This window comes from Cygnus atratus, chromosome 6 (assembly GCF_013377495.2).
Source record: "Cygnus atratus isolate AKBS03 ecotype Queensland, Australia chromosome 6, CAtr_DNAZoo_HiC_assembly, whole genome shotgun sequence".
Taxonomy (NCBI): Eukaryota; Metazoa; Chordata; class Aves; order Anseriformes; family Anatidae; genus Cygnus; species Cygnus atratus.
The window spans coordinates 1,384,963-1,408,517 of record NC_066367.1 but is presented as its reverse complement, the minus strand read 5'-3'; the positions used below and the strand labels follow the sequence as shown (position 1 = coordinate 1,408,517).

Sequence of the window (23,555 nt, the reverse complement as noted above, 5' to 3'; positions counted from 1 at the left end):
CAAACCGTTCCCAGTAATGTGCAGCACCTTCCACAGTGCCCAGATCCATCTTACTTTGCGCCCGTGGGGAGGTGACTGAATGAGAATATGGCTGCCTGCAGCTGCCTGCCCATGCCCCTGCAGCTCCGTTACAGGCACACGGATGGGAATAACACAGCTCCACCTATCCATCTGTTTTCAGCCAGACCAAAGCGTTAACGCAAAATAAATGCAAAGTCTTTGCTTACCTTTGGCCCCATGGTGACTGCTACAGCATCTGCTAGGAGGTCCACTCCTTGGAGCATGAGAGCTCTGGCATCTGCTCCGAACTTCACATCTTTGGCATACGCTCGCGTTAGGTGGGGGGCGAGTGCTCTGGACACTGGCCTCATCTGACGGAGCACTGCAGGTAAACGGAGCATGGCTGGAAAACGAAAAAAAAAAAAAATAACTGTCAGGTTTAGCAGAACCAGTTCCCGAACAGGAACAAGAGCAGAAGCCCACCGCAGCCAACCCAGTGCTCAGGGCCCCGAGGCCCCCGCGGCCGGCCGGGCCACGCCGCCTCGCAGGACACGCGCCGCAAGGTCAAGCGCCGCTCGCCCCCTGCCGCCAGCCGGGCCGCGCTGCACGGCCACGGGGCCGCCAGCCCCAGGAGCCCCAGGAGCCCCAGGACGCCCCCGCCGACACCCCCCCCCCGACCCGTTCCGGAGCCGCCGCCAGGCCGCACACACGCGGTTTGTCCCCCCCTCCCCCCGTAAATGCCGCCCAGCGCGCGCCCCCTCAGGACGTTAACGGCCACCCTGAGGGCAGCCGGGGCTGATCGCAGCCCCCAGCTCCCCCAGGCCGCGTCCCGGCTCTCACCGGCGGGGCCGTGCGGGACAGGCGGGCGGCGTGCGGGTGGTGTGCGCGCAGGGCGGGCGGCGCTCGGCTCCCGCTGCCTCGGCCCCGCCCCTCGCCGGGCGCCCGCCCACGGCGGGCCCCGCGCGGCCGGGCCCGGGAACCTGCATGGCTAGCCCGGCTCGGCCCCGCGCGCCGCAGCCTCAGGGGCCCCGGGGCGCCGTGCGCATGCGCGCCGTGCCCCGGCACAGACGGTGCAGGTTGCGGGGCCCGGCGGTTCCAGAACGTTCTGGAACGCTCGTACCCGCCCAGGGTCAGGGGGCGGCTCCGCCTCGCTGCCGGTCCCGCCACCGGCCGGGCACTGCACGGCCCCTTCGGCGGCCGCAGCGAGCGGGACGCGATTGGAGGGGCCCGGGCCCGGCGGCGGGAGCGGAGCGGAGCGGGGTGGGTCCGGGTCGTGGCAACGACAGCAGCGGCGAGAGTGAGGCCGGGCCCCGCCCCGGGGTTGGGCCGCTGGCGGCGCATGCGCAGGCGCTGCCCTTCCTGCGGCGGGCACGGGGCGCTCGGGGCGGGCAGCGCGGCGACAGCGGCAGCAGCATGGTGAGAACGGGCGGCCTGGCCCGGCCCACACGTGTCGGGGTCCCGGGGGGAACGGCTGTCTCCGGGGGGGGGCCGTGGGGGAGCCGCCCGCGGTGCCCCGGAGGCGGCTGGCGCTGCAGGCGGCTCTCCCCCGTGTGCCGGGTGCCGCAGGGGGGGCCGCTCCGCTCGGGGGCTCGCAGCGGGCCGTCGGCGCCGCAAGGTCACGGAGTTCTTGGGGGGGGGGGCAGCTGTTAGGGCCGCGGCGTCGCCACGGGCTGCCCTGGGCTCCCTAGCAGCGTTAGTGCAGCGTTCCGTTGTAGGCCCTCAGCTGTACGGCCGCCGGGTAGGGCTGCGACGTGCTCCTGCTGCAACCGCAGATCGAAGCGAGGCCTCTGGTATCGCGTGTCTGGTCATTCATTCGCTGCCTTGTATGAGCTCCTTCTGTCTAAGTCTCCTTTTGAAGGAGAACTGGGTGAGGGTGGGGCTGTCCTTATTCTTGCACTTACAGTTCATCCTTACGGCTCTTTTGAGAGCAGGAAGGTAGCATTTCTTAAGACTTAGCGTAAAATGCCTCTGTTCTTACGTCTGGTTGCTTGTTTCAGCTAAACGCTGACAGTTCCTTTAAAAAAAAAATCAGCAATATTAACTTTATAGAACAAACCCAATCATAATTGGCACTTCTTTCCATCTCTTTTTTTATCCTTCTGGTAATATCGGCCCTCTTCTTGGGGGAGGCAGCTTTCATACGCTTTTCTTGTCTGTGACTTTACTAACCCTGTTTTTAAAGCTTGTGTGCACATACTGATGAGTGTCACTGAGGGGCACGTGGACACCAGGCCCTTGCTTCTAGTGGCTTCCATAAGCGTGCTCCCTGTGAGCCCTGGGTACCTGTCTCACGGAGCACTATCTCCATGTGACCTGGCATGGCTCCATATCTTTCCTCCTAAATCAAAGCAAGTTCCTTCTCCCTGATCCCTGCTTATTGCGATTCTGTCCCTGTGTTTGTGCAACCAGTTACAATAAACTGCTTAAAAAAGCTAGTTAACCCTTAAGTAGAGGCAGATTATGACTATCCTCCTACATGAAGGAAAAGCAGTCAAGGTACGAATGTGCCTGTTTCCCTGTTCGTAGGGGCATAAATCTAAATGTTTTTGTGAAGTTGCAGTTTATTTATAGAAATCAATCCAAATAACAGAGCTCTTGCTTCAGACTTCAAACTTTAGAAGCTGTATCGCATCGTGTGAAAGGTTTAGTCTTGAAGTTACCTGAAAAAGACTGATACGGGTAGCCTGGCCAGACTTCTTTACTGTAGAAGACTCCACTACAACGAACAAGAATGCAACTGTCCTAAGAAGTCCTTAATCTTCATTAAATCTGTTTGTGAATTTAAAAATAGGTTTTCTATAGTCAATAATCGTGCTCATAAACTACAGTAACTAACTGTTTATAGGATCAAAAGCATGTGGTGCTTGCAGCCACGTGAGGTGGCTGCTCCACCTGATGGTGGTTTGTTCCCTCACCTGGACCAGGAGCTTTGTATGGCTCAACTGCAAACATTGCCCAATATGTGCCTCTGAAGGCTGCTTGAGAGGCAGCTGCAACGTGGAGGTCTTGCAACGTGGAACAGCTGTAACAGCTTTCCTCATTTCTTCATTGATATCTGATGCAATCAAAGACGGTGTGTGTTTGCCACTGTTAAAACTAAATGCTCATCAGATTTCTAAACTTCTGATCTCTCTCAAAAGAGAAATCTATGGTTTTAAAAACCTTTTAATTGCAGTTTTACTGGAATGTTTTTAATTTTCTAATGTACAATTATTTTCACAGGCAGGAAAAGCATTTAGGAAATTCCTTCCCCTGTTTGATCGTGTTCTGGTTGAACGATGTGCAGCTGAGACTGTAACCAAAGGAGGAATCATGATCCCAGAAAAAGCTCAAGGGAAAGTGCTACAAGCAACAGTAGTAGCAGTTGGATCGGGTGCCAGAGGAAAGGTAAATATCCTGAAGCATTACATTTGGGTAGAATTAGTAATGGTGTTGGCAGCAGCTGGAAAAATATAGTGGGAAAGGGATGGTTGCAGTGCAAGTTTTAAGATATCTGACAAAAATGGATGAGGGTAATGGCTGAAGTTTGAAGTGCAAATTCAAAGAGGATGTAGAAATCCCAAGTTCCTCTGGCTGGCTCTGACCTTGAATTACAGTCTCTTTTTTATCATTTATAAAATGGAAAATATTTGCTTTTGGAAACTTATTATTTGTTGACATTTACAAGCATCCTTAAACAATAGTGACTTTTAATATTGAGTGTTTTGGGGGATGTCTTTTTTTTATTGCTTCAGTCCTTCAATGTCTTGCCTGTGGTAGGCTTTTTTTTGTTCAAATGATTATATGCCTAGAGTTATGTGGCTTATGAGCAGGGTGGATTTGCAGAATGTGGTGTTCACTGCCTTGTACTGTGCAAACAAGCATGGTCTCTAAAGCTTGTGTTCACTAGAAAAAAAAAATAGGGAATGAATTGAAATGGTAAGTTAGCTTTCATAAACTTGCCATGTTGACTGCTCATCTGGGATCTTAAAAAAGACGGTCTTAACTTCATTTCACAGTCTCGAAATGCCTGTGGCAACAGGCTTCAGCATTGGAAGTTCTTTTTCCCCACCAAAGCAGTGTTTATTTAGTACCAATGGTAGAAAACAGGTTAAAATTTAACTTGGGCATGTTGACTCTGGCTTCCTTAATTGTGAGTCCTCTATAGATATCGTGCTTTTTTGTCTCTCTATCTGCTTTTCAAAACTTCATATTGTGAAATGATGCTAATATTTGACTAATGTGTGGATACTTAACTTTTTCGCATGGTTCTAAAAAGGATATAGATTTGCCAGTGTTACTTTGAGTAACTTTTCAATGCTAAACATGGGAAAGTCCTTGTAACTGGCACTTGGAAAAATTAGCCATGGTTTTAGAATATGGAAATGGACTTTATCTGTCCGTTTTAGAAAGAAAGAAACTCTACAGATAAAATGTATTCTAGTTTCACTCTACAAATAAAATGTAGAGTTGATGTGGTATCTTGAATGCTTTTTGTGGATAGATCATTGCAATATGGAAAAACTCTGATACTAGTCCTCTCTGTTTAACTTGTGGAAAACCAAGCACCTTTTTTTTTCTTTCAGGATGGTGAGATTCATCCAGTGAGCGTTAAAGTTGGTGAAAAGGTTTTGTTACCAGAATATGGGGGTACAAAGATTGTACTAGAAGATAAGGTAAATTTCCCAACTTCGTGAATGCACATTAAGCTGGTTCCCAAAACGTCACACTGTCAGTAATAAATACTGCAGTTATTTAATGGGATTAGCAGCATTCGCTAGATGCCATTGGTATTAAAGTGGCTGAATCAAGTTACATTCTTGTACCTGTAGTACTTGGTACTTCCATCCCGTTTAAAAGAAAGTAACCAAAGAAACATCTGGCTTTATCTTCGTTGGGTGGGTGAAGTGACTTCATATGCTGAGCATGTATCAGTGAGAAGCCAAAAGTGATTTGAAATTACTGGGGTATCCTCGCTTTTGACAGGGAAAGCTTACAGAATTGTCCTGTGACAGTGCTTGTACTTCCTCCTACTAAAAATAGTAACTTGATGGCCTGCCCAAACTGTGTCCTGTGAACAAAAATCTTTCCATGAAGTCAACAGGTAGAACGAGTCTTAGGTCACTGTGATTTTGTACTTCATGATATATAGTATCCCTGACTTCAAAACCAGATGGTTATCTGCAAAACAACTGATCAAACAATCCATGTGATGAGTAATGTTTCTTTTACTTGCAGGACTACTACTTGTTTAGAGATGGTGACATCCTTGGGAAGTACCTGGACTGAAGTTGGTTGCAGTATCAGTCATCCATTCCACTAAAATGCTGAAATCCTTTCTTTCATCATGTAAATAATGTCCTTTATTTTATAATATGCAGGCATTGAATCTCTGAAATAACTTGTGATCTCACTGTAATGATGGAACACAAATAAACATGTGTGCAGTCAGGAGTCGGTTGCTCTTTCTTGAGTTCCATTGAACAGTGAAATGCAGATGACCACCAACCAGCCTTAATTATTCCAAACAACATCATTTTTATATCCTTCTCTGTGTACTGAGATTGTAAAGGCCTTTACAATAAATTTCTTAAAACTGTTCTGCTTATGTCTCAGTTTCTGCTACTGCTCTGTGAAACTGAGCCTCAGCTGTGTAATGTCTTGAACTACTTTCTGAAACAACATTTCAGTTGCAGTAATACATTATTTTCAATAAGCTTGCCTAAAGTTGTGGGACTAATTTAGAAGTGTTATCGCAGATAAAGCGATGGAGACTGTTTCAACTAGCTTTGGGGCACGTTGAGCTTTATCTTAAGTAACAGATGTTTTTTAACTTCTTCACTTCCATCATCATCTAGCAGTAGATGACAGGGTGTTTGGTACATAGCAAGATAAAGCAAACAACCCTGCCACAAACAGCCTGCCTCAAAACACTACGCACAGAGCTTGTTACAGGTGATGCCTGTAGTAGGAATTCTAACGCTGTGCAGGTAGAAAGCAAGTAACTTTCCTATGTAAGTTAACTGGTGGAATTGGAGCTGGTGCTGATCTTAATGTAGCAATTCGTGAAGGAATTTGCTTTATCTCAAACCAGATCTTTCCCCCTGTCCCACAATTTAGTAGAGAGCTGACAGTGTATTTGACAAGTTACACTTTGTTTATCCTTAATGCAGCCTTCTTAAACAGTAAGGTATCTACTCAAGTAATGCTGAAGCAATCACATTTACATACTTCTAACCACCCTGTTTTGCCTTGGGAAAGGATTATTTGCACATGACTGAACAGACCTGAACTTTATACTGCTCCTAACAATGCCTTCAGAGTCAGTCTATGTTGATCTAGCACCATTTGAGAACATACGCTGTCCTAAAAGGCTTTTGTGTAGTCTTATGTGAAATAAATCCCTATAGAACTTTTAACTACTGAAACTAATAGTAGTTAAGTCATTTTTTTCACACTAAATTAAAGCTGTTATGAAATCAACATTGCTAGATAAACTGTGAGCCACATTGTTTTCTTCTGGAGATAACTAGGAATGCCTGTAATAAAAAATATTTCTCAAAACTTCAGGTAGTTGCTGGGGGACGACGACTTGATTTTGCCACTGTAGATGCCAGTTACCACCCACCAAAGAGCTATGTTTGATGCTCTTGGCTGTGTTGTCTTGTTCCCCTCTGTTGGATGGTGTGCTGCTTTCTGGCTGGTTACTGCTGACTTTAGAGCTGTAGGCAAGCCCTGTGCAAGCTGCAGTGCTGTGTACGAGTTGCACTGCTGAGGTGGTTGATTCCCCTTGTGTGCTAACAGGGAAGGCACTAAGCAAATGTTGTAGTGTAAAAGGCCTGCCTGAAATCTGCCCTGCAGCAGCATTATTGTAGTAGTTTTAGCGATGCGTGTTATAGCTGAAACTTAAGGTTATCATGCTACAGGTATCTTAACAGACAATTTATTGCATAATGAAACAAACACATTGAAAAGAATTATCTTGCACTACAGCAAGCATGCGTTCATCTTCCCTGATAAGGTAGGTGTTCTGGTGTAGGCACAGCGAGGAGGGGAAGGTGTGTAATATGTTCACAGCTTACTTAGCTTATGGAAATCAGATAACATCTTGATGAGAAAAAGATGCAATAGGAAGCAATATCCAACAGGCAAAAGTTTAAGCCTAACACTTCAGCATTTAAATGCTGTCTTTTAAAGACACTTTATGTAAGATCCCCACTCACAGCAAACAAGGTTGGGAGGTTTACAGTTCTTGTTTATGAGGAGCTGCTTTAATCCGTGGGGGTGCATCCTGAGGCCAGGCAGCCTGGAGGAAAGGCAGTGGCACGCACCGCAACCCTTTACTGCTTGCACTGTTTACCTTAACCCCAAAATGCTTTACTCCTCAACCAAGGCTGTGCTGCGTTAGCCCACTCCCCAGTAGGATTACACCGAACCAGCACTGTGGTGTTGCCGAGGGCACAACATGTCTGCGTCTTGGCTCCCCGCCCTACGTCCAACCCCTGCTTTCAGCCCCAGGAGGTTTTCAGTACCTTGATGTCATGCTGGTTTAATAAAATTGTTGTCATGGGTGTAGCTACTAGTCTTTATATAACTGAGTAAAAACAATGTCACATTTTCTTGAGACATTTCCTAGGAATAAGAAATACGTGGATGGAACAAAAAAAAGCATTCCTCTGCCTAATTAAATGGAGGACATGCCTGAGTGTCTGATGGGTCATTTTATTCTTGCACCGTAACGCTATCATTACAAGCAAGGACAGGGAACTTACTACATTGCCAAGGTGATCCTCTGCCATCACTGCTTTTTAAGTTCCTGGCTGCATACCAGATTTTATATCCCTATATCCCTGGGCTTTAGAGGAGAGGACAGTATGAATCATAAATGCTCTTTTTCTACTGTATTTTCCCTGTGAGAATTTAGACTTCTTTATTCCACTGTTTTCTAGATTATTTCCAAGCTCTAATTTGTGGCAAAAATGTTACATGCTGCCGTATTTGCTTTTTGGTGGGGATCCAGTTCTTCCCAGCTGTCTGAAACATAAAGAACAAAGGCGGGCTCCACCTACTTTTCATAGTTCCCTTTCTGGAACAGGTTCCACTAGCAGCAGCTATACAATTTTCAGAAAGCCTTTACTGTCCTGGTTATGTTACCCTGCCACAGTAAGAAAAGGAAGTAAGAAAACTTACACATGCTGGTAGAAGGCCTAGAAAGGAAGGTCAGGTCCCTAACAGCACAGGAATGAGATGATCTTGGCCAAATATTCCACTTTTCAGTCATGAAGGGCATAAGACAATGTGGACCTGGTAAAAACCTAGGAAAAAAAAATGAAATTACCGATGATTATCAGATTTTATTTAAAAACCACTTGAAATCAATACATAAGAAGCAGCTTCCAGTAATAACAGGGTAATTACTAAGGGGCAACAAAAAAGACCTACAGACACTAACTGCCCAAGAAGCACTGCAGATTTCCTTCTTTTTTCTGTAAAACTGAGCCAGTTTCAGACTGAGCTAATGTACCAACATTCTCAGCCAGATTTGTTTGCATTTCAGAAGCAAGATGTCCATGAAATAAAAAGTCAGGGACAAATGAAAATGTCAAATCTTCCCACTCCTCTGTGCTTTAGATACCAGTTTAACCTTGGAACTGATTAAAAACCAACAACGCTGTATTATGAGGGACTGAAACAGCTAGCATTGCTTTTATTTAGGGACTGGCTAATTATAAATCAATCTCATAAAAAGTTAATGTTGGATTACAGCAGATCTAATGTGGTAATATGACATTTACATCCTTCATTCTGATGCACCAATTTCTCCCAACGTTATTAACCTTTTTGTGGTTTATTAAACTTGAAAGTGCTGAGTTTCACCATGTGACTGGCACATCCAACATCCCGGGGGCAGGAATGCTGACCTATAGTTCTCCAAGTAAAAGAGTAACAAACGCAATCTGCCCTCAAGGGCCTACAGTCAAGGGTGCCACCTGCATGAGGATGTAACATGGGTGGAGCTGCCACTCTGGTCATTACAAACTCTTAGATAGGAATTGACAATTCTCTGTTTCTCATTGTTTCTGCACTGCCCAGCTCGCTGCGCACAAATGATTCACCCTTCCTTACCTATTCCCTGTTCCTTCCTACTGCTTATTCTCCAGAAACAGGGCATCTTTCAGCCTTTTTTTTTCCCTCTTAGTCTCCAGAAATAAGAAGAGACACTCTTATGTAGTCCCCCCAAGTGTTTGTAACAGGAGCCTATTCCTCAGCCTGCTACAAGCTAGCAGTGCCACTTTAATGCCTTTTTCTTCCCAAACACACGTTAAGGTCTGACTAAGGAAGCCTGGAAGCCTAGGCCACGCTCTCCACCAGCAGGGCAGCCCCGCACACCCAGCGCACAGACCCGTCCTTGCTGCCTTCTGCAGGGCCTGAGCGGCTCCGCACCCGCCGCGTTTGTGGCACGCTGCCCCGGGACGTTGCGGGTGGGCTGTGTTGCTGTCATTTGGTTCATTCCTTTTGTCACAGCCAGCTGCGTACCGTCAGCACCGGGCTCCGTGTTCAGACTCGGCACCCTACGTAACCGCGGGTGACGGACTGGGCAGCGGGGGAGGCCCGGCGGCGCTGAGGGGGCGCTGAGGCGCCGAGCCGCCATCTCGCGGCGTTGGGCGGGGGCCGGTGGGAGCACGCCCGACGCCCGTCCCCGTCCCTCCTCCACCTCTCGCGAGGCCTGCGGGCCCTCCCTTTCCCTGCGCAGTTGCCGCCCCGCTCCGCCCCGTGCCGCCCCGCCCGGCGCTGCCGCATCCGGGTCCTGGCGGTGCTGTCACTATGGTCATGGCGGAGGGCACGGCCGTGCTGAGGCGGAACAGGCCGGGCACCAAGGCCCAGGTGAGCCGCGGGGGGCTGGGGCGGGCGGGGCGGGCAGCGCCGCCGCCGCCCAGGCACGGGGCCCGGGGCCCGGGCGGCCGGTGGGGCCTGGCGCTGTGGGGCCGCCCCGCTCCCCGTGGCTGGGCCCAGGCCGGGCGGCGCCGTGCCCCGGTCCGCGGCAGGAGGCCGCTGCCGCTCCCCTTGGCCTTGCGGCGCGGGAGCCGGGGCTGGGCGGCTGCGGTGGCACCGGGCGGCCCGGGCAGAGCCGGCTCTGCTCCCAGGCGGCCCCGGCCCCTCGGCCCGGCCCCGTCTCCCCGAAAGGCGGTCTGGGAGGTGCGAGGTGCGTGCCTCGGGCTGAGGTAAGCCTCCCGCGATGGAAGTCTCGTTTCGTTCGGGTTTTGACCGGAGAGGCCCCGTGTCAGAAGCAGAGCGCTGCGTGACAGCGTCGTAGCAAAACGCGTCTCCTTTCCCCGCCTCGTGGTAACGCACAGAGGTGGAATTGTTACACAGCCCTAGGCCAGCTCGTCTGTACAGGTAGAAGCCGCGAAGAGCAGGGAAAGCATGTCCTCTGTCAGAGATCTCGGGCGTCCTGAAACGCTCAGAACACAGAGCTGGATTTGGCGAAGTTAGATGTTAGAAGCCCATGTCAGAAGTCCATGTCAGTTGAAAAAATCTGTTGAAAAGAGAAAGAAATTGATGAAATCACGTTGTTCTGTGGCTGTATTTAACTTGTAATTGTGTATTATATCGCAGAGTAGCTGTTCTGTATGTCAATAGAAATACTTAACACCTAAGCACTGGCAATTCACTGCTTTTCTAGAGATGGCTGTGCTCTCTCAAGAACAGCTCACTAGGCTTTACACTTGGAGCATCTTCATTGAGCCTGTGAGGAGGGCTGTGGGAGACTGACATGTAACATTTCTGGGTAAAAAGAGGGAGTAGCACTAAATTTTAGATACACATTTTCTAACTTTGCATTTTTTATATATCTGGGATTATCATATTTCCACCAGATGTGAGTTGCTGGATCTGGTGCAAAACCTGAGGTGGCTTTTCTCTTTATCAGTAGTAGATGCTGTGGGTTAGCAAAGCCCATAACTGTCCAGTTACACAGCACTCTGACCATGCCAGAAGAATGTAGTGCTGAGCTGGGTCAACGCTGTGTTGTATTATCTCAGGTTAGAGAAGGTGTTTCCAATGGTGTATTATTACGAGAATATTATCACTGGGATTTTAATTCAATACTGATTGTATAATTGTTCTCTAAAGACCTCTTATCTTCCCCATTCTTACATGATCTAACGTGTGAGGTCAGCACCATATGCAAATACTTCATCTAAGAAACACAGGCTATATAGCTGTTAGAAAAAGATGCGTGGAAGAGAGGATGTTTATGGTATGCCAAATCAAGTAGAAATTTGATTTCAAGATGTTCTCATATTGCAACTTGAGGAGCATAAGTGCCATTTCACGCTGTCCTTGCCAAGTTTGTGTGCTGCTTCTGTTAAGATGCCGCTTCCTGGAATTGTATAAACTAATTCTACATCTATTTTCCTGCATATTTAAGCGTATTGTAAGTTGTGTGCTTTTATTTCTCTCCCTGTATTTTTGTTTACTTGGTTTAAACTTTTTTTAACAGGATTTCTACAATTGGCCTGATGAATCCTTTGAAGAAATGGATAGTACATTAGCTGTTCAGCAGGTACTCTTGTTTTTTAAGTTCAGTTTCCCAAGTTTTGTATTTTATTGGTTAAAAACAACAGGGAATGTGGCATGCTATTTGTCTGCTTAGTGTTGCTGCACAAGAGTGAGATTCATAAGCAACTTACATAAATTAAAAAAAAATGTAATTATTAATTGGATATGAAGAAATAGCTAGAATTCTCATGTATGATTTAAACAGATCAGATATAAGGAAATGGTGGGATTTCCCAAGGGGTTCTTTTGTTCGAGAAGGATTTTCTAAAAAAGCTATGCAATTTACCCGTTCTTTTACCTTTTTTAATTCAGAAGAAGAAATTTTTCAGATCTGGTATTTTTTTTATACCAGTTGCCTTACTCCATCCATCAACTTGTTAACTTTTTAGACTATCAATCACTTCTTAAATAAAACAAAAATGACTTTAATCTCTGGGAGAGTAAGTCTCTTAAAGATGCAGTAATGTCCTAAATACATACTATAATTACAAGAAGATCTTATTCTCCCCCCCTCCCCTAGTATATTCAGCAAAACATAAGGGCAGACTGTTCCAACATTGATAAGATCCTTGAACCTCCTGAAGGCCAGGACGAAGGTGTGTGGAAGTACGAACATTTAAGGTAAGAATCCATCTTCATCAACGTAGTGTTCTGATACCAAGTTTTGTATATCGATAGTGGTACTGATTTTTTTTTTTTGAATATGACAAGTTAAAAGTACCTTAAATGAAATGTGATATTTCTCCTACAAAATATTTTGATAATTTTGTGTTGGATGGTTTTCTGAATTCCTTGTTCTTTCTAAAGATGTATAATGCTCTCTGATGCAGTGTTTTTTAATAAAATGATTGTACTTCACTTCAAAAACTATTCTGGCATACTTTGAATATGAAAATAGTCACAGAATTTCCACAGGACTTTCTCCTAGAATCATCAATTCTTCATCTCCACTGATTGAAAATATCGGTTCCCTCCCTCCAGATGCTCCCAGTGTTTTTCTCTGGAACTTGCAGGAAAATAGGTTTTAGATGGGAAAGCAAGGATAGCTGTGTCTTGCAGTTCTTGTTGTAAGGGAACTTGAAACATACTGTCCTCTCTTTGTTTTGTGCAGTAAAATAGATTCTGTTAAGCATAGGTGCTTTATGCCTGAAAGTATTCTTCGAGTACAGTGTAGCTTTACATCCTGTTAATACATATGTATTAATCCTTTTTTCCTGGCATTACTTATCATTTGTGTGTCTTGAATTTTTTTTTCTTATTAAGCTTATCTTCTAACTTTATCAAATGTATTTTCAGAAATAGTTCTCATCCTAGATGTATAGATCATGATCTTTTGCCTCTCTTTTTTTTTTTTTTTTTTTTGTCTTCTCTGGTCTGGAATATTTCCAATAGACATGGTGAATCCTCAAAAGAGGAAAAGTGTATATGTACAATGGTAAAAGACACATTTTAAGAATTTCCTTTGTCGTCTCATGTACACTGAAAATCATAGTAGATTCATAGAAGTGATTTCTCACTAAATTCTTAGCACTTCTGGAAAGTTTATTCAGTTATCTCTTGTAGTTTGGTGGTGGTGGTGAATTCCCTAAGTTAAAAAATGTACTTCCAGGTACGTTCTAGTGGAAGCAGTATATCTGGAAGTCCTGTTCTGTAGTGGGACTTTAGGTACTTTGATTTGGAGGAAGTATATCTTAGAAGGATGGAGTGATTAATCTATATGAATTTAAAATTCACACTCTTAAGAAACTGATTTTCTTGAAGTGTTGTTTAATAATTTTTTTTGATCTGTATTTGTGAAATAGCATTTCTTACCTAACAAAGCTTAAACACCTCCACTAAATTGTTTGTTAAGCTTAGCCTTTACTATCAGATAAGAATTAAAATATAATTGTTTTGCTAAGTAAAAAGATATGCATTCTATATCTCTCAATGAGTAGTCCTTTTATAGTGTGTTAATTAAAAGGCACATATGCCTTTTCAGGTGTCTTATCAGCTGAAATTATGTGATGATATTCTTTAGGTATGATTTTTTTCATATTATATTTTTTTTCAGTTTAAAAGCAATAATTACAAAATATCTTTAGAGATCTGTGAAGAAGACCAGAATGTTTCATTTTGTCTTGTATCCAGTGTTTCCAGCGTGAAACCAAATTGCTTGATTTTGATGCTGCTGTGTTCAAATTCTTTTTTTTAGACAATTCTGCCTTGAACTCAATGGACTAGCTGTCAAGCTTCAGGTAATTCTTTTCTTGATATTTTTATATTGTGTCAGGGAAGAGACTCTTTTGTACATAAGCTGCAGAGTTTGTAGAGCTTTACTTTTTTAAATTAAAAACCTACACTTAAGCAGTGGTTTCAGGTAAGAGTTTTTTAGTATTTTAAAGGCTTCTGGCAAATAACTCTTCGGTGGTAGACAGGGCAAGAAAGTGATTTCAAAAGACCATCAGATTGTTGCTGTTGGGTGATTTCATAACTGAACAATTGTTTTAACAGAGTGAATGTCATCCAGACACATGTACTCAGATGACAGCAACAGAACAATGGATTTTTCTTTGTGCAGCTCATAAAACTCCCAAAGAGGTATGGATGTATTTTGTAAAACTGTCCCAACTGGCATAAGATTTTCTTTCGCAGCTCCTGTGTTCTTGGGGAGACCATTAGAGTTGTCCTGTTACTCAAACTGAGAGCTTATGTCTGGGTTAGGAATGATCACTTGAGGTTTCCTTCTTTCCTATTTGTTAGTACATTTACAGAAGTATGGCATGAGGTAGGAAGGAGCTGCTTTTTACAGCAGCACCAGAGAGACTGCGTTCCATCCAGGTCTGGTTCACAGTCAGTGAGAAGAGGAGGTAATACTGGTTATCTCTGAACACGTCCTTCATCTGCAGTTTTCCACACTGATGATCGCCCAGTGGTCAGATAGTGGGTGATGCAATCCTGAGAGACTGCTGACAAAAATGTACAATCGAGAAGTCATTTTCCTGCAACTAGGGGACAACAAAACTGGCAGACGTTCCCGCTCTCTTTCTGCCTGTCCTAGTTCATCTTGACTTTCTTTTGACAAAGTATATGTAGGGGCAGGTATTTTTTTTTTTTAATTATTTTTTTTAGGGTATTGATTTAGGCTGTAAAAGAAACAGTCTGGCAACTTGACAATGTGGAAAGCAAGTGAACTGTGACATAATGCTAGCGTACTTCCAATATGTATTCTTATTATACGGTATTACTTAAGGAGATGCATAAAATTCACTACTCGTGTACATGATCAAATTTCCATAGTAACTTTTCTCTTGAAATAATTGACATGGGTTATAAAACAGAGTTATGAAACAGAGAAGAAATATCTCACTTAAGGAGGAAATGTAGTTGGACCTTGCAGAGAAGCTACATGAAACTTCTGTGAATAAAAATGGCTAGTGATCAGGAAACAGAATTAAAATGTTTTTCTTTAAACATGTTACATGATAATATCATGCAAACACTCATGCATGTGCTTGTTCACTCTGTTTTGTAGTGTCCTGCTATAGATTACACCAGACACACGCTTGATGGAGCTGCATGTCTTCTGAATAGCAATAAATATTTCCCCAGCAGGTAAAATGCTTTCTTTTGGAAGGAGAGGTGGGGGGAGCAGATGGCACCTAAAGTCTTGCTTAGCAACCACATAGAAATGTGTTACATGTTCTTAATGGACTACTACTGAAACTATAAGAAATCCTATAGAATGTGTCAGTGGTGCTGGTGCAGCTACTGTCACTGGTAAGCCAAGGAAGGATTTCTGCCTGTTGAAATAGTCTACCATTTACTGGAGCTGACGGGTGCTTTTTAGTTGGGAAATGTTTGTTTTCCTATTTGTTGGTATTACCGTGGGGCTTCCACTAGAGTAGTGCTAATCTAAGTAACAGGATGGCCTTTGGAGGGATGCAGTGACTCAAAGGACTTGAACCCTGCTCCACTGAAAATCACAGCCCATGTGTGGGATGATAGAAACCTAAAAAAGGAAGTCAAAATGGTGCTTCTCTGGGAATCCTGTATTGGCAAGGAGGTGCAACTGGAAGTCTTTCCCTTTGCTCATCAATGCTAGAAACCAGAAATCCAGCCCTCACCAGAATAACTGATGATATTTGTATATTACAGGAAAAGCTTTTTTTTTTTTTTATTGTAGTTAGGGCAATTTTTAAATGTACAGAATGCAGCAATGTTTTTGTTATTCTTGCAAAAACAAGCAATTGCAGACAGATGCCTGCAAAACTTCAGTCTTAATGTCGTATGTAATTTGACAGTACAGTTTAACAATCAGAATTCCTGTCAATGATTATTTTGTTAGTCATTTTAATAGATCTCTCCTGGTAACCTTTCTCCTGGTGCTTACAGGGTTAGCATAAAGGAATCTTCTGTAGCCAAATTAGGATCGGTGTGCCGAAGGATTTACAGAATATTTTCACATGCTTATTTTCATCATCGGCAGATATTTGATGAATATGAAGTAAGTAGTTTAATAGTTCAATTACTTCCTGAGTGAAGGCATTTACTGAAGTTACAGCTGTGATATAATTGTATTATACACTTTGTTTATTGCTACCCGAAAATCTGCACCCAAGTAAAGTATTGATTGTAGTAGATGGTACTTTTAAGAACTGAAATTCCATGCTGTAACTTAGTTTTAACTTTAAAGGCATATTTGCATATGCATATATATAAATGAAAATTCATTTATATAGTGAATTTCACATTCATATAGTGAATATTCACATTACACTACATAACCCGCTAGCATAGTATTTGCTTATATTTTTAGTTGATTATCCTTTCTCTTACTTGGAAGGGATAGAATTTAGGAGTTTTTATACAGGCAACACATTTCAAAAAAAAAAAAAAAGTTCCTGAATGTATTCAAGCACTTTGTATAGGTATTACTGCTTACATTATATGTGTGTCCTGATGGTATGTGTTACATGCCAGTTAAAGGATTGTAATTGTAAAACTGCAAAGAAGCAAATAAACTGGTGGTACTTTGTGCACCTCCAGTAACTTCCAAGGTTAGTTGTTTTTACTGAAAAGCAGAAATTGATAACTAGAAAGGAGATTAGGGATATAACTGGATGTAAAAGGAAACACTTGTCAAATGCCACTTCAGGTTGCTGTAACAGCTGTGGAACAGTTGTGCCCTGTTCTGTTGGGAATAGTATATGCAGAAGGTGTTTCACAATACCTTCAAGTTCTCTTCTGGAGTAGATCAGGACAACATTGATATTTTAATATATTCTTGTGTAAGTACTATTAAATTGAGCTGTGACTTAAGCTTTGGGTTTCGATTCATTGTATATTAATCAAGTAGTAAAGGAAAAGTTTTAAAAGAAGTAACAAATTTATCATTTAAGCATTACTACTGTTTCTAAGACTTGTAAATCCAGTGAGGCAATTACATATATGCAGTTTATCTTAGTATATCTTCCTCAATTGTTTAAAATATTCCTTCTGTATATATTGTTTTCTCCCCTTTTTTCATCTCCAGAATGAAACTTTCTTGTGTCATCGGTTCACTAAGTTTGTGATGAAGTATAATCTGATGTCCAAGGATAACCTGATTGTACCGATTTTGGAAGAAGAAGTGCAAAACTCAGTGGCAGGGGAGAGTGAGGCATGATGGGGATGGTAGTACAGAAGCCTATACCGAATACAAACAAAACATTAATTATGTACTGTATATATCATTTTAGACACTTCAATCACGTATCCTCACAGCTTTTAGTATACTTTTTGTATGCTGTGTGCATTGCCTTTTAATATGGGAAATACTTTTAAGTTATTCATGAGCTGTATATTCATCAGTGTGGCACTCATGGTTTTTAAATAAAAGTAGTAGTATCTGTTTATAATGCCTGTTAATAAAAGAATTTACAGTTCTTTAAAATTGCTGCTAAACAATCATTGAATCACAATCCTGAAGATATGTCAGATTGGGTGGGGAAAAAAGCAAGATTAACATTACACAACAAGCCATTTTTTAATGCAGTAGCTATGCTAGTTCAAAGATGATCACCTTAAATATATAATTCTGCAGGAAGCTCTTTGCAGTGTAGCTTATCCCTAATTTAGCTTTTATTTTTTTAAGATAGCTTTGAAGATTTACTTTTGGATGTACATATTCCTGTATGTGTATATCCAAACAATAATAGCATCTATAGTATTAGTAATACCTAAAGGATAATTTTACTATGCTGTTGAACGTATATATTCTTGATATATATCTAACATACTTTCTGGACTTTTTGTTTTGTTACCAGTGGAGGCTTGTGTACAGCAGAGGGTGGTTTCTGTCCTGGTACAACAGACCTCTGCTGTTCTCCAGTCTACAACTTCTCTACAGACTAACTGTGGCAGAAATCTCAATGGCTTATACCTGTACATATTTATGGCAATGGCTTACAAATTATACCTCACATAAATATTCACATTACACTACGTAACCCGCTAGCATAGTATTTGCTTATATTTTTAGTAAAAACATTAAGTACTTGAAAAATTGAACCTGACTCCTTGCAGGAGTTAATCATATTTTCAACATAAGTTAATTTGTTTGTCTTAATTCACCTGCATTATATTCTTTGACAGAAAGATTTGGATTCATACTACTTCTGCTCCCTTTTAGATGTTTATTTCAAGTTTTCTTTGCAGATTTGCAATAACTGACAATTTCCATGAGTGCTGCTTAATTGTTGTCTAGAATGATAGAATTAAATGTTTTAGTGTTAATATAGCAGAGACATACTGCTAAGTGTGCATGAATGCAGGGTCTAAAAGCACTAGCAGAGTTCTTATGTTAAATGAATTTTGCTTATCTGTTTAAAAAGGTAGCTGGTTGTTTCTCTTGGAAGTTGCCGGGGTCCTCTTCTATTTCTTTAAGCAGGTCAGAATGGGCTAAGCAAGCTTGTTTCTGTAAACTACCCTTTGTTAAGTTATGCTTACCTGGACAGAAGGGAGTTCACCTATTTTTAAGAAGTCTTTTTTCATAATATACTAAACATGCCTTAAATTCTATTTTTCTTTACACAAATCAAGCACACCTCAAGCAACTGTACCACCTGGATGTAAAGGGAATTTAAACAATGAGAAAATAAAGAGACTAAACTTCTGAAGTACTTCAGCAGCTGTGTTCTTCAGCAGCTCTTTTGTCTCGTGTTTATCATTGTATTTAACTGTCAGCAGGGTAATTGCATGAGATGTCTGAGTGAGCGTAGCTGTAGTTGTCTATACAGTTAGCTATAACTTGCCTTGTATGGACCAGATTACTTGATTTTGTTAGATATCTTGAAGCTTGTACTGCAGGTAAGAGAAAAGACTATTTTGGAAGTAGTCAATTTATTTAGTTCTGTTATAGTCTGCTGTAGGACCATTCATGGTGTGTTCTTTAGTACAGTCACGCTGCATGCTTATACTGGTCATAGTGACTGAGACAGGCAAAAACATGTAACTGGTGTTGCTAATTACACCACCTCTACAAAATTGAAGAAAATGTGGTGCTCAGGACTGCATTAAAATTTTAAACCTCTTTTCTTCTTATGCTTTAAGAGTTTCACTTCAAAACAAAACTCTGGAAGTTTTAATGCTGTTTATTCTCATTCAGATTTGCACTGTAAAATTGACTTGCTTTACTATTGATTTTATATAAGGCCTAAGTGAAACACTGCTTGTATTTTCCCTTGCTGTTGTTTACATGAGTACGGTGTACACACATGTGCCTGAATGGTACCATAAAACTTCCTTTTGCCTAAGCGAACCATTGATTTGTCTAGTAAATACATAAACAGATTTAATTTACAATCTACGTAATAGGGAAGGTGAGACTGTCTTTAAAATATATTGTAAAAAAGGAAAAAATTTAAAATTAAACTGTTTCTTTATCCATACCGCTATATTTTGGTAAGTGATTCTCATTTTTCAAGTTGTCCAAAAACACAGGCAACTGAGTGCTTCCAAGACAAAATGCGGTGCTCTCTCATCTCTGCTACAAGGTGTGCTGAGGTTCTATTTCTTCTTTCAAAAGCAGAGAAATACAATATTCATTAGCACCTTAAGGTCAGACCTCAAATTCATACATGTTTCAACTCAGAAAATGCTGGTTCTACAATTAACAAGTTAGTGAGATCTACAAGAGGGCCTTTCAAATACTCCAAGCATGTTATGGGCAGTGTGTCACAGATAGAATGGCATGTCACACGCAAAGGCTAATTTTCAAATAACTTGCTTATTAATTATTTTTCCCTGATGCTTGCTTTAGCGTATCTTGCTACAAGTCAGCCCTAGTGATTTTGCTGCTGAGATTTTTTATTCTCTTAATGTTGTCAAAGCTTCTGCTTAAAACATCGAACATGTCATCAGCCCAGTTTCTCTAAACCACTTTGTCTCAAGTTACGTTTACCCAAAGAATATTCACCACTTAAATTCATACCATTCATCTAAATTTTGACACAGGAAATGGGCTTTGAAAATTCTCAATCCTAACACTTGTATTCTATAAATTAAACCATAGCCAATTGTCAGAACAGTGACCTGTTTTTTTATTACTTATAGAATATTAATATACAACATAAAAGTAAACTAATCAGCTTTTAATAGATGATTAAAAGTCTAACAATCTTTGCCTTGTGTGCTGTATGTACGTACAGACAAGACTTGCAAAAATATAATTGAAGGAAGGTATACATTGATCTAAAGAATTTAATGCCAGCGTGAGACAAACATAATAAGGACATTGATAGCCGATTTGACGTGTTTTTAATGATGAGAAGCTTACTATCAGAAATATACACCTTAGCTTTACAAAAAGTAAATAGTGCTTTATAGATCAAAGCCTGAGGTTAAGCAGCAGTTTATTACAGCTGATTGGGTATGTAAATGAAGTGTTGTGACAACTGTGAACAGGGCAAAGATTTTTTTTATAGTGGATTATTTCTTCCTGCTTGCAAACACTGTTAAAAGTATTTCCTGTCCTAACACTTTAAGATGAAGTATTAACAGTCTTTTGGAGAGGTTTGGGAACAGCATGTCTTTCCATCTTTGTTTTTTAGTAGTCATAGAGTGTTTTTGTTGTCACATATAGGTGAGGGACTCATCTGTTGAAGTTCAGACTCGCAGATGAAGCCAATGATATTAGTGTACTTTTTTTTTTTCTCTTTGGTCAGAGAACGCATCCAGGCTTTAAGTTTGATCCACAATTCTTTCAATAAAAAGGCTTGAGATAATGAAGTATGAAGTATACATTTGAGTATACTTCATATAATGAAGTATACATTTGAGTAAAATGAGGTGTGTGTGTGTAATAAGAGCATATAAAAAAGCTTGCTAACAGGAGCTGCTAGTAATTTACAATTAGTAGAGTCATAACTTAATGCTCTAGTTTAAGAACATACTGAAACACATAGCTTTAATTAGAATCCCCTCAATGCAAAATGTACCAAATAAGATGAGTTGGTTTTCAGAATTTTTCATGGCAAAGAAAGAGAAGATTTTTCCATCATTTCTTTTAAAAGCATTTTCACCTAGGAAGACAGGTTGTTTAATCTGTGCTCTTCAACTAGTGCATGAAGTCAAATGGTTTGTGTACAGTCTTCACATGGACTGAGCAAACAATTTACTCCCATATTTTTTAAAAGAAGTTTTGCAGCAGGAAACCATTCTCAGCTACACTCCCACAATGGTCCTGCTCAATCCAGCTAACCCAAGGATGAAGAACTGGTCCTTACAAGAAATAAAAGGAACAGGATGAGCACGCCAGTCAGTCAAACCAATGTTTATAGTCTCCAACAGCTTCCATCTGGTTCAGTGACTTTCAGAGAGCTTTTTTTTCCTTTCAGGATTTTTTCAGTCACCTTTTAAATCCATGTAGTTTTACATACAACATCCTGCGGCAAGCAGTTAACAGCCAGCCAAATAAGTACCTTGATTTAGTTCAAACCTGCTACTTACCATTTCCGTGATTCCCTTGAATTAGAATGCTGAAGAATTTATTCCTTTGCTACCCTCTCCACACCACTCCCTTTACACATTTCTATCTTGTCTCCTGCCAGGTTGTCATTTTTTTTTTTCAAGGTGAAGAATTATATTTTATTTGTGTGCAGTACAGAGCCTAAATGTAGCCCTGTGAGGTGAAAGACAACAGAGAACTAGGAAAACACTCTAGATTAGTGTTTGTACAGCAGGAACAACTTTATGTACTGTATACAAAACAAATGGCATTAAAAAAATAAACCAGCTGTCCTTAACTAAATAGGCATTTCTAAAGGGATTTAAAGGAAGCAATTTAGCATATTTACACTGAATTAAAAAGACTAGAAATAAATTTACAGAAGCTTGCAACACAATCAAAACCTACTGAGATTCAAGAGCAAGGACTAAAGTACAGTTAAAACTCTGAAATAAAGCCACATTCCTTTTCCATGGCCTACAATTTAAGAAAAGGCTTTCTTAAAGCTTCAAGTGGGAATATTCTAAAATGTACCTGTGGACATCCAGACTACCGTTGTTGCAAAAATGGAATCTTCTTTGTTTATACTCCATTAATCATATGGGAAAAGCTCTTTTAAAAAAGCATCTGGATGCTAGGTTTGAATTTTCTGCATTTTTGCTACCTGGTATGAGGAAAAGATCTCAAAAGTTAATTGATTCCTTTTTATCCAATAAATGCATTCTAGAAAGAGTAACTGCATCTAGTTTAGTACTTTATACATTATAACATGTTATATAAATATTTGCAGTTCAATTTTGTTTTACAATTTACTGCTGTTAGCTATCTTAAACAGTGATACTACTTTATAAAAGGTAACTTCTCTGATACGCATTAAAAGCTTTAACTTGGAATATTCAAGAGTTCCTAGTTTTTTGACCAATTTTTGCTGCTTTTTACAAATTTGACTTGTATGTAGAACCACCAATAGTTAATTGCACACGTGAGAGCGTGGTGTTTTTTTTTGTTGTTTGTTTACTTTTGACAAATATTTTTAGAGGTACAGCATTATATTCCAAGTTTTACAAGACCAGATGTTGTCCCATTTTTAATATGCTGAAATTACTTATCTTTCTGCTAGAGACACGTGTCTTTTCATCAGTTCTTCCCCATCTGTAGTACTATGGGGACATGCCTGCTATTGAATGACCGCTACTCAGCCGGCTGCATGAGAAGACAGGGGTTGGGTCAGGCTCTGGGAGGAGCACCCAGCTAGCACCCTCCCCTTTAGCAGGGAATACTTTGCCAGACTGCCGGTATTTTTCTTAAGAAATGCAAGTGAGGAGAAGCTGCACTTTCCAACAATGTACAATAGAAAAATTAGATAAATTTAAAGGTTGTCTCCAGAACCAGGGTTTGGTGAAGCTGAGCAGGAGAGGGATAAAGTCTGCTACAAACAGTTGTTAGGAATTGCTCTTCCAGAGGGAAAAATTAACAACAAACCTGCAACAGTTTTTACCATGAAACTGGGAAGCAACTCCAAAGCCATCATCCTTTCAAGCCCATAGTACAACAATCAAACCTCATACAAGTGGATAAGGCCCTGTAAAAATAAACTGAAATACTACTAAAGCTTCGTGCTACTTCTGCTTATCACAGCAAGTGCAACTTTTTTTCTTTCATGAACTATTTCTTGCTCATTGTAATAAGCAGCTCCTGCCAGAGTTTGTTCTGCGTGGTTCCCTGCCCCGGAGATCGCAGGCTGAATTGCCGCGTTCTGTTCATCCTGCAGGTGCTCCGAGTCAGTTGCTGGTGTTGCTGTCACTGCATTCCTGTGTCCACTGTGCTGGTGCCATCATCCCACTGTGGGCAAAGAGACTTCTACGGCAGCTGGTGGAACACTGCCACCAGAGGCAGGTGATTTCGATACCTGTCTGACTGCATGCTGTACTGCAAACCTTGAAAGAAATGCTGGGAATACATTTGCTCAGTTCTGTCCTGATTTTTCATCTGGATCAAGTTATTTTCTTAACTTGAGAGTGACAAGCATTTAAAGTTTTTGCTTCTA

The 23,555-nt window shown here is 41.6% G+C and overlaps 3 protein-coding genes across 11 annotated transcripts in view; 1 reads left to right on the top strand and 2 right to left on the bottom strand.

Moving 5' to 3' along the window:
* SF3B1 (splicing factor 3b subunit 1) overlaps positions 1-23,555 on the bottom strand; it is a 426,274-nt gene that overhangs the window by 47,256 nt on the left and 355,463 nt on the right. The window lies entirely within an intron of this gene.
* HSPD1 (heat shock protein family D (Hsp60) member 1) overlaps positions 1-23,555 on the bottom strand; it is a 388,176-nt gene that overhangs the window by 9,158 nt on the left and 355,463 nt on the right. Inside the window, exons 2-3 of one of the 4 annotated variants that reach the window (XM_050711544.1) lie at positions 841-883; positions 228-403 (exon numbers count right to left, since the gene is read on the bottom strand). In XM_050711544.1, coding sequence (XP_050567501.1) covers positions 228-401 — 174 coding nt within the window. In that variant the 5' untranslated portion in view covers positions 402-403; positions 841-883. Of the gene's footprint in view, positions 1-227; positions 431-483; positions 558-840; positions 920-23,555 lie in introns of those variants that run through there. The other 3 variants (XM_035536761.2, XM_050711545.1, XM_035536762.2) reach the window with 3 other exon arrangements.
* On the top strand, positions 1,273-23,551 carry LOC118243078 (MOB-like protein phocein). 3 transcript variants are annotated; one of them, XM_035536760.2, is made up of 9 exons: positions 1,273-1,416; positions 3,223-3,387; positions 11,483-11,545; positions 12,062-12,162; positions 13,736-13,778; positions 14,035-14,121; positions 15,056-15,135; positions 15,916-16,027; positions 17,057-18,683. In XM_035536760.2, the coding sequence occupies exons 1-9, from the start codon at positions 1,414-1,416 to the stop codon at positions 17,186-17,188; spliced, it is 786 nt and encodes a 261-aa protein (XP_035392653.1). In that variant the 5' UTR covers positions 1,273-1,413; the 3' UTR covers positions 17,189-18,683. The 3 variants fall into 3 exon arrangements, with proteins under 3 accessions (XP_035392653.1, XP_035392651.1, XP_050567504.1); XM_035536758.2 differs by lacking the exons at positions 1,273-1,416; positions 3,223-3,387 and adding an exon at positions 9,635-9,864; XM_050711547.1 differs by lacking the exons at positions 1,273-1,416; positions 3,223-3,387; positions 17,057-18,683 and adding exons at positions 9,713-9,864; positions 23,280-23,551.